Source organism: Lissotriton helveticus, chromosome 5_1, assembly GCF_964261635.1.
Source record: "Lissotriton helveticus chromosome 5_1, aLisHel1.1, whole genome shotgun sequence".
Lineage (NCBI taxonomy): Eukaryota > Metazoa > Chordata > Amphibia > Caudata > Salamandridae > Lissotriton > Lissotriton helveticus.
In genome coordinates this window covers 1,281,588,262-1,281,599,135 of record NC_136065.1, presented here as the reverse complement: position 1 = coordinate 1,281,599,135, position 10,874 = coordinate 1,281,588,262, and the positions used below count along the sequence as shown (strand labels likewise).

The 10,874-nt window shown below is 45.7% G+C and overlaps 1 protein-coding gene across 1 annotated transcript; it reads left to right on the top strand.

Moving 5' to 3' along the window:
• Positions 1–883: 883 nt before the first annotated feature.
• LOC144755309 (tubulin alpha-1C chain-like) lies at positions 884–10,480 on the top strand. The gene is made up of 5 exons (XM_078644105.1): positions 884–1,032; positions 3,823–4,045; positions 6,584–6,732; positions 8,811–9,491; positions 10,037–10,480. The coding sequence occupies exons 1-5, from the start codon at positions 1,030–1,032 to the stop codon at positions 10,328–10,330; spliced, it is 1,350 nt and encodes a 449-aa protein (XP_078500231.1). The 5' UTR covers positions 884–1,029; the 3' UTR covers positions 10,331–10,480.
• Positions 10,481–10,874: the final 394 nt, after the last annotated feature.

The window sequence follows — 10,874 nt, the reverse complement described above, 5'->3', positions numbered from 1 at the left end:
TTTAAAAAAATGTTCAGATTTACAATGGACACGTGACTGTGCCATGCTGCATAGCTGAAGCTGTATCCCACGCCCCTTGTGTATTTTTACTTGCTACTTTTGTTTCTGGTTGTGATGTTTACAGGAAACTGTGCCAGAGTCGTCAAAGCACTGTACGCGATCTGGTCCCACACTTCGAGTTGATTTAATCAACGATTAGAATTGACCTTAAGGTTCACACTTGACTGTTGCTTTGGGAGGAGGGTCTGTAGTCGTGGGTGCCCCTCCGGGGTCTCCGTTACTGTGCCAACAGGTCGGCGTGATACAGGCACTCCCATCCAGGCGATGGAGGGAGCGCGGGCGCTCTGTGCCCATCACTCGCTTTGGGGCCAGAATATTTCATGACAGAGAACAAAGAAAAGTTCAGAAACTCAACACTTCACAAAGTAGGAGGCGCGTCCCCTCGGAATATGAAAAGTTGGCATCTACTGAGAGGAATGTTGCATCTTTTTTGTTTCTGCACCAGGAGGCGCTAGACGCCCGACTAGCGCTGCCACCGCACACGCATGGCGAGAGTTCAATGGCACAGGAACCGGACTTTGAACATTGCACCGCTGCCCTTGACACGGGAGGGGGGTGGGGGGGGGATTGCACTCTGCACGCACTGGCACTGTGGCTGGAAGCAGGCAGCCCCCCACCTCGGGAATGTGAGCCTTGGGCGGCGCCCGCCCTCCGCTGTTATATTACAAACAGACCAATCGCAGGAGGCAGAGAGGGCACATTCATATCTCGCAGCCAATGCGGAGGACACCCTGGACAGTATGAGGTATTGTCAGACCAATGGGGACTCGGCGGAACAGCGCACCCCCTCCTGGGTATAAATACCGCAGCGCGGGAGCTGCTCCTGGTTTGCAGTGTTGGCAGAGACCCGTAGCGCGTCTGTAGTCAACTACATCCCCGGAGGGAGTGGACCAAGCACACCCTCCGCCCCCGACCATCAGCTCTAGCTTCCTCTGAACCCCGCGACCAGCAGCCCCAGACCCTACGACCATGGTGAGTGGCACAGGCTTGCTGCCCAGGGCACGTTATTGGCACCAGAATGTGTCTGTCCTGTCAGTTCCTGACGTCGCTCTCTCTTGCTAGGGTCTGCCTCTGTGCAGCTCGTGGCCTCCCTCATTCGTTCATTCTCTTGCTGAAGTATCTTCCTTCTCCCAACTACTGTCTAGTCTCTCTTGGCAGTGTGCATCTCTCTTGTACAGGGTCTGTCTTTCCTCCCCGTTCTTGTCATCTCTCGCTGTTAGTCTCCCCCCCATGTACAGATCTTTCATCTCTTCTCAATGTCGGCCTGGTGTCTGACTCTCGCTACGCTGTCTCCCTCTTCCTTGCTACTGTTTCTCTCCTTGCTCGCAGCGCCATCTGCTACAGTGTTTCGGCGAAGGGTATCGGGCTCCTCGGGCACACATGGCTTCCTTCTGTAGGCTTTTCCTGGGCTAAGGCCATGGTGCGCTCTTGGGGTGGAGAGAAGAGGACTCCCCGCCTTAGGGAAGTGGCCGGTTCCGGGTCTGGCGACAGGAAGGGTCTATTTCGGGCGTTGAATGGCAGAGCCGGTGACGTTATCTAACCCGTGGGGATCAGCATCGCAGTCTCACGCAGACTGAGATTTGTGGCCCTGATTGTGCTCCCTCGGCAGGCACGCGCCGGGAGCTGGCGCGTGCCCGCAGCGCAGGGTCACTCCTGCCTCCCAGCCCAGCGTGGGAGGAAGCGCTGTCACCTCCAAGAGGAAATCACAGCCTGTAACTGGAGATGTTCCGCCCCTCGAACACATTTAGACTATAGTGACCCTCAGGGGGCGGGCGGGCTAATCCTAGTGCCACCCCCAAAACGGTGAGGTGAATACTCACTGGGAGCAACACATTAGTGCCACAAGCCTGGTGATGGCGCAGAAGCGAACACAAGTTCGAATATTGTTCTACTCGCCTAGGGGAGGGAAGGACAGCCCGGAGTACAGTGTTGACAAGTTTAGTGCGTTGATGGGGCGCGTTAGTGTTTCTGACGAGTTTGCAGAAGTTGTTCTGCGGATGACGGGGCCGCAGCCAGGGAAGATGTAACCAGGTCGGTGGCTTAACAATAGCCCCCGACCTCCAGGGGCCCTTCCCCTAGCGCTGGCCCGAGAGCTCCTTACATAGGGGTCCATGTCCTTTGCCCCCCCCCCCCCCCCGTTTCGTCACACCACTGAACAAAGTTGCAGGGGGGGGGGGACAGCTCTTTAAAACGTGAAAGTAAAGCACTACTGACAAGTGAGATGCTGAGGCATAGAAACTTCCCGGCCTTGAGTACTGGGCTTCGGCTGGAGAGGAGGGGCGGTGGCCAGTGCACAATGCCCGGTTATCTGCCCCCTGTAAGTGCTGAAACAGCAGCTCGTATCCCTACATTCCGTACATTTACTCCAAAAAGATAGCATTGTAAAAGCAAACTCTGCCTTTTTCACGTTCCCCGTCGGTGAATGGTTATTTCAAACCAAGAATCAGCCCTGGCGGTGAAACCTTCTTGTAGTACATTCCCGGCCGGTCAACTGACTTGTTGAGCTTGCCCCTCCCCAACTTGGTTTACCAGTTGCGGGTGCATCATATACTTTCTCCCGTAGTTCACGCAGCGCTTGAATTTTAAGTGCGCACAAAGCTGCAAGATACATGTATAGATAAACTACGAGCTTTATTATAGTCTCATCTGCTCTCCATCTTGTCCCGAAGCGGCGGCCATTTTCTTCTTCTGGGAGGGAGAGCACAAAATGGGGACTGAGATGGAGGGAAACCGGAACTGACTGTTGCCAAGCTCACACTCGAGAGATGCTGGGCGGGCAGCACTTCCGGCCACTTGATGCGCTTCTGACTTTTCCTGCTCAGTCTGTTTTTCGTAGTTTCAAACTTCTGCTCAGTTGTCTGCTCCGTTCAGAGGACCTTGAGCTGGTTTGTTCTGGTGGTAAATCAGTGCCAGTGTAATACCTCACCTCGGAATGGAAATATAACATTATTATATAATAGGCGATGTAGGTCAATGCCACCATGTTGACTTAGTATATTCATTTTTGTTAAATTTCATTCATTCATTTACAAAGAGTGTAACCGAAAGCATGCCTCACAGGTTGGCAAAGAAACTAAAGCAGACTGTCTGCTTGGAATGTAGCACAAAAGATGAAACACAGTCATCCGTCAGGCTTGGCGGTCTTTAGGCGGCTCCTCATTTGACAGGTGACTCTTGCATAGCCCTTTGCAAGTCCCCTCCACGCGTCGTATGTTCGAGCGAAATTGCACAAACTAGCCGTATACTATATCAAATAGCCCCTCGCTTGGGTGGGCAGATCATGTTGTATTTCAAAGAAGCCATCCTACCTAACTGCGGATTACAGAGGTAGTGCTCGCTGAGCGTGCCTACATTCACAATAACGTGTACTGTTCGGTAGATTTTTATTGGCCATTTAGTTACATGTTAATATTTTAGCAATTTTAGTTCACGTGTGCCGAGCATCGTTTCGAAATGCACGCATTACCTGTGGCACGGCTCCTGTGTATCAAATATGCCCTGAGTTCATAGTCTTGATTATTTCTGTTCTGTCAATAATACTTTATTTGGTCCATATGGACCATATAGCATCAGGAAAAAAAATGTATTTAAAACATGATCACACTTGACTCGTATACCAACATGCCATTCAATTATGTGCAAATGACAGATAATAATACTCAGTTAAAAAAATCTTTTTGTTGATTCTTCCGATGCTTACGGGGTGGGGGGAGTGCTTCCTCTCAATTACTGCTGACTATGGTGGTTTCCTTTATTTCACAGCGTGAGTGTATTTCCATCCACGTGGGCCAGGCCGGTGTGCAGATTGGCAATGCATGCTGGGAGCTCTACTGCCTGGAGCATGGCATTCAGCCTGATGGTACCATGCCCAGTGACAAGACCATCGGTGGCGGCGATGACTCCTTCAACACATTCTTCAGTGAGACGGGTGCGGGAAAGCACGTTCCCCGGGCAGTATTTGTGGATTTGGAGCCAGCAGTGATAGGTAAGTGCCTTCTCCCTTCTAGACCCACCCTTGCACACTTGCTGCTTACATCAATGCTATATAGAACCTGTTGCTGCAGAGTGGCTTAAAGTTGTACTTTACTGGATATCTTTACTTGTCTCAATTCTGAATGCCTTGATAATAGCCTGCTGCAGTGATAAGTTAACTTCTGCATACATTCTCCCAGTAAATGTACCCCCCAGTCCATTACTGAAATTAAAGTGTCCTTTGGCTCCCAATTGAAAGCCTTATTCAGAACCACAAATTCTCATTGGCCCTGCTAAGATGAGCGACCCCGCTTTTTACATGCTAGCCACATGCACAGTATCCATGTAAAAGAGGCCTGCTTCACATGCTTAATTGCACCCTGCTGTCTAACCGAGAGAGGCCAATGATAAAGCATGCACTGAGAACATGGGCAGTTCACGTCCAACTGAGGCATTGAAGAAAGACAATCCAATTTAGTGGCATCTGTTTTCAAAGTTTAGGCCTAACAGACTAAGTACCATGCTCTCAGGTTGGTATAAAAGGACAAAACGAGGAAAGGCACAAGGGTTAAGATCTAAATAATGCCTTATGCATAAGGTCAAAGCCTCTGGCTTAGTGGTAAAGCCTCAAGTAACCCAGAAGGCCTTGGTTTGCCAGGCATATGTCAGATCAGTGTCTGTGGGCTGGCTGTACTAAAGGCCATTCAGTAAAATATCAGGAAGTGCCTCAGAGAGGAGGGTAAAAGATGTCCGGCCGGAATGATGCGCCTCTGTATCTCTAGAGAATGGATGGAAGTTTATCAGTCACCATCGATTTCTGTGTTTTACAAAGGTTTAGCGTTAAGGATTCTTAACCAGGTTATTAAGGACAATAAATATGCTAGTAACTCTGAAAAGCAAATGGTCATGCAAAAATGAAGCAGGTAAGCAGAAAGTCCAGTATTCTCATTTTGAGGTCTTAAACAAGCTTTACATTTCTTTTCCGCTTGCAGTTCTTGTTATTCTTCAATTGGGTATGAACATGGAAAGCAAGCATGGGCGGATCTGCCTGCAGCGGAAGGCCTTAGCTGGAAGAGTTTGCTTATCACAGATTATTTGAGAATTTTCATCATTTGCATTGCTCAACAAAGCAATTACAACGTTCATGACTCGCTCATGCCAAGTAAACTGTCATCAAGATATCAAACACTGAAAAATCAACACAATTCTATATAAAACACACAATAATACATGACATTTATACACTCATATAAAATGTCAGAATAAACTTAAAATACATGAACTAAATTGTCCGGGTTTGCAGGGTCCCGGAAAATCAAGCTTTTCCCTTATTAGATTTAAACCAGTGGTTCTTAACCTTTTGACTTCTGTGGATCCCCACTCAATTGTTACTGGAAACCAGGGACCCAACGTGATCTATTGTTAGAATCTGGGGATCCCTGATTAGTCATTACCTGGAAGCAGTGGATCCAGGCCTAAACTTTTTCAATGATTTGAACCTTAAATAATACACTAAAAATACAAAAAACATAATTCATCCAACAAATGCACAAATTATTAATTCTAACAAATATAAACTGAAAAATATTTTAATGGGAATGTTTGAGCTTTTAAAAATTCAATTAAAGCCGTCCATACTATCTTCTGTTTGATGCCCGTGCACTGCTCGCAGGAATAAGTCTGCTGATACTAACTTGATTTTTAGCTTCCAATTTCAAATTCCTTCGCATTTACAGAACGTTTTAACATGTTTTTTTTTTTTTTTACATTTTGCTTCTTATTTATATACACTTTATTAATCTGTTAGTATTTCATTTTCTTAGCAGTCACAGACCCTCTGACTAGGCTTCACTGACCAGACAGGAGTCTCCAGACCACAGATTAAGACCCACTGTTCTAGCTCATGTGACTGTTGTCATCTACTGATCATCACTTTTTACCATAGTAAACGATGGCAAGATGCAGGCTTGGTGCTAAGGAAGGTTACTATATACAATTAAGTCTCTAGAGCCTTGTACTTGTGGCTATGGCTGTTTGCTTCCACTGGTACTTTTGATAGCATTGGGCATTAATGTAACAGTGCATCTGCATTGGATGGTTCTTCTCAGCGATTCATAATATTGTTCCTGAACTTTTCTGCAAAACATTGTCTGGGTCCCGAAGCCATACTGGATGACATGACTTTACTGATGACTGTTCCCGACACTAGAAAATAAGACTACCGGACACCTGTACATACACTGTCTGTAATACAGTGCATTACCATCCTTGTCGTCTTCTTGGCCCCAGTCCTCACAGCATGAGCTTCAGTTTCCTTGAATTATAGAGTTCACCTATACAGAGCCCATACCAATAAGGCCGTTGCCTCACTTTGTTTTGTGACCCATAAAGGTGGGTCTAACCCTAAACACATCCTGACTTTTTTTTTCTTCTATCCGATAGGTGTCATTGTCTCCAAAGGCCTACTTCAAAGATTGGACAACTGTGCATCGTTGTTCAATTTACCCTGTGTGTAAATGCTTCATGCTGATCAATCAGTGTTCTCTTGCAGATGAGGTGAGGAATGGGACCTACAGGCAGCTCTTCCACCCAGAGCAGCTCATTACTGGAAAGGAGGATGCAGCCAATAACTATGCCCGTGGCCATTACACGGTTGGGAAAGAGATCATTGACCTGGTGCTGGAGCGCATCCGGAAACTGGTGAGTACTCTTTTCATAGATGTGGCATTCAATGCCGACTTGCATCGTTTGCTATATTTTCTATTGCGGGTCACAGGTTTTGTGGATAAATGATGGGTAGCTGCTGGTATGGTTGCTCCTGGGAGATAGGTAGGCTGATAGTGTTGGGGTGTTCGGAGGCAACACATCAAACATATGTAGATTGGTTCCTCAAGAGAGCACTTATGAAGTTTTTTCTGAACTTTGTGCTTTCTGCTTTTAAATGCAAAATGACTTGCAACAGAGCAGGGAAATGCTCATTATCATACTGCTCAAAGCAAAGGTGGTAAGAACACGCACCCTGTGCTGTGCAATGCAATTTTACTTAAAACTGCTATTCTAAACTGCAGCTTTGTTTATATTTCCTTCCTTGTTTTCCCTAAACTGAGCTAAAGCTACTAGAAAGCTTACTGCCACTGCACATTCCCCTCCCTCATAACTCCCCTTCTGACTGCGAGGCTGCTAGCATCAACGTGGCCCTCGTTGACATCACCAACCATACTTGGTGGCCCCTGGGAAAATGTTTGCTAGTACTCATGTTCTAGACTCTTACCTCCTCTATCTATAAATCCAACCGACAGGCTCATATGTCCATTATCAACCTGGCTGTTTAAATCCTTTCTCCTACTATTCACTTTGAAAAAATCATACCCATCTGCTTTCTTAAGGATGGTTTCTTAAATTAACAAATGTACAAGGCTAAGCTAGAGTCTGCATACATCAGATATCCCCGTCCTTTGCCTCTATTTCACTACAGATCCCAAAGTTATGTTCAGCTACATTGTCTCCTATTTACCATCATCTAGACTAAAAGAGGACTTTGGTGAGGTGCTGAAATTCCAGGATAAAGTGATAACAGGCACAAGTAATGCAGTTAGCGAATATATGATTAAACAACTACCACTTAAATAACAAGTGCCTAAACAACGAAGGTTAAACAACGACCAATGCCAAACCACACTGTTTTGAACCACGACTTAATGAACTACGAAAATGAATCTATTGACATATAATCCCAATCTACCACTACATTTAAAAAAAAATGCATGTTTTGGACACAAACATTTTTTTTAATTACATTAAACATTATCTGACTGTGGTGGCTTTAATTTTTCTTCCCTAAGCAGGTTGCTCATATGAAATGGGATCAATGAAAGTGAAATTATGCTCACTGGATTAAAAAAAAATATTAATAGGTTAAGGTTGACTGTCTTGCATGTTTTACTTGTGCTTCGAAAATATGTTTCTTAAGTGATAACCTTTTATGTACCAGCTGACCTTCAATTGAAAGGCATGAAGATAAAAATGTGTCAAACTCCACGGCCATGCCGTTCTTGTGTGGGGCTCTGATTTTTCACTTGATACTGGGGCCCCACATGTATATATTTGCAAATCTGTAGTGCCTCACTAAAGCTGATGTTAAAATATGTGAAAGTACAATTATGCTATTTACATTACAAATCATTTTGAATATCATGTGACGTAAACATGCACAAAAATAGGGAGGGTGCGTGGGGACTCGTGGAAGTGAAATGTGCAACGAGGCCCTCATTCCAAGTTTATTGGAATTTCCAATGCGGCAATGGTGTGCGCAAAATGGGATTCCAGCCTATCAACAATTGGAATGGGGAATAGTTTGGGAAATGGTTCTTACTTCATCTGAGGAGCTTGTGGTTCAGGTCAAGTAGTGGTTAAGGAGGTCGTGGTTCATGTACAGGTCGTTGTTTAGGATTCGTTGTTAAGCTCACTCGTTGTTAGGAATTCGTTATTAAGGTAGTTTCCCGCAGTTAGCATGTACATTTACTTTGCTCCTTGCATTCAGAAGGTTCACATAAAGCACACAGCAGTGTTGTTCATTTGTACAGATAATCTTCGCAGACTTGAAGTCGAACTTTGTGTTGATGCTGGTATTTCCTTCAGGTTCATATCTGATTTTTCTGCTCTGTAAGTGAAATTGTCCTGGTAGGAGGGATTTCCAAAGTTGACTAGCAATAATTGGTTCTGGGACTGGTGCCTGTGTTAGCGTTCAATAACTCTTTCTATCTCCATTTATTTCCTAGGCTGATCAGTGTACTGGACTGCAGGGCTTCCTGATCTTCCACAGTTTTGGAGGTGGCACTGGGTCTGGATTCACATCCCTGCTCATGGAACGACTTTCTGTTGACTATGGCAAGAAGTCCAAACTAGAGTTTGCAATCTACCCTGCTCCCCAAGTGTCCACTGCTGTGGTGGAGCCCTACAACTCCATCCTTACTACCCACACCACCCTGGAGCACTCTGACTGTGCATTCATGGTCGACAATGAGGCCATCTATGACATTTGTCGCCGGAACCTGGACATAGAGCGCCCAACATACACTAACCTTAACCGGCTTATCGGCCAGATTGTCTCCTCCATCACAGCCTCACTGCGATTTGATGGTGCTCTCAATGTGGACCTGACCGAGTTCCAGACCAATTTGGTGCCGTATCCCCGCATCCACTTCCCATTGGTGACCTACTCGCCCATCATCTCGGCCGAGAAGGCCTACCATGAGCAGCTCTCTGTGTCGGAGATCACCAATGCATGCTTTGAGCCATCCAACCAAATGGTCAAGTGCGATCCCCGCCATGGCAAATACATGGCTTGCTGCATGCTGTACCGGGGCGACGTTGTGCCTAAGGATGTCAATGCAGCAATTGCGGCCATCAAAACAAAGCGAACCATCCAGTTTGTGGATTGGTGTCCGACTGGTTTTAAGGTATGTAATGCACATATATCTCATTCAGCTGCGCTGTTGCTCTTAGTCATCCAAAAATAATCTTGTGAATGCTAGATAAATTAGAGCATTTCAGGACAGAGAACCACCACTCCTATTAGTATGTTGAACGTTCATTGGGGGACATTACTGTACTAAGGAGTAACACATTAGGCTGTCTCCCATTTGCACATGCCCTGGCTGTGAGTGTTGCATGAAGTTAGTCCTGGGTATTAAACTTGGCCTTACAGAGCCCCAGATCTGATATGCCCATTTCATTAGCTTTGTTCCAGATCAGTAGTTGACACTCCTTCACATCTCCCTACCCATGCCACCTGCCAAGTGCTGTGGTCCATATTGGCTGTGGCAGCACGCACTATTATCCGGATTGGATTGCTGCTTTCTTTGTATGGCCATAGAAGATGCATTTGTGGAGCACTTTATAGTGTGGGTTACCTTTCTGAGTTTATATCAATTTGCTCTGTTTATGAATGGGTAACTCTGATATATTTGTATATTGGGTTTAACAAATATGTATTCCTTTTTAGGTTGGTATTAACTACCAGCCCCCAACAGCTGTTCCTGGTGGGGACCTTGCCAGAGTACAGAGAGCAGTCTGCATGCTCAGCAACACCACAGCCATTGCAGAGGCCTGGGCCCGTCTCGATCACAAGTTTGACCTCATGTATGCCAAACGCGCCTTCGTTCATTGGTACGTTGGAGAGGGTATGGAGGAAGGAGAGTTTTCTGAAGCTCGTGAGGATCTGGCTGCTTTGGAGAAAGACTACGAAGAGGTGGGCACTGACTCAGTGGAGGGAGAAGACGAAGGAGAGGAATATTAGGCGCAGAGTGGCCTGACATAACTTTCTGGTCTGTTTCTCTGTCATCTGCAATAATTGTAGAATCTTGTCTGTTCTCTTATTCTTGTTCCTGTCCATGTACATGTTATCATTCCCATCTCAAGCTTCTTGGAATAAAGACTTTTTAACCTAGATGGTTTATTTTTATTTTTAAAAAGGTTGCTGTTGATCTATATAGGCTTCTGGTTCCTGCCAAGAACACGCAGGTGCAATGCTAAAGAAACCTAGTGGGGCTAGATTAGCCTTCTTTGATGGACCAGTTCCTTGTGCCCTCTTTCTTTGCCCTCTTCTCACTCACCGTTTGTTATTTAGTACCCAGAATTAGTTGTCTCTGGGCAGTATGCTACTAATACAATGTATTAAACTTTAAAGATTGTTGTTTGTGTAAAGCGTGCACTGTACATATTAAACATGTAGCATTGATAATAAGATGGAAACCTATAGTATTCTGTGAATTTCTGGCTTCCTCCAGCCCATCTTGGTACTAAAGCAGTACATGTCGGCACTTTCATATGAAAACTTTGCA

What these genes read in the sequence shown, in the direction of transcription:
- LOC144755309 (XM_078644105.1), top strand. An exon ending in TTTGGAGCCAGCAGTGATAG is followed by an intron (nt 4,046 to 6,583) that starts GTAAGTGCCTTC and finishes GTTCTCTTGCAG; the next exon opens with ATGAGGTGAGGAATGGGACC. An exon ending in GGTGTCCGACTGGTTTTAAG is followed by an intron (nt 9,492 to 10,036) that starts GTATGTAATGCA and finishes ATTCCTTTTTAG; the next exon opens with GTTGGTATTAACTACCAGCC.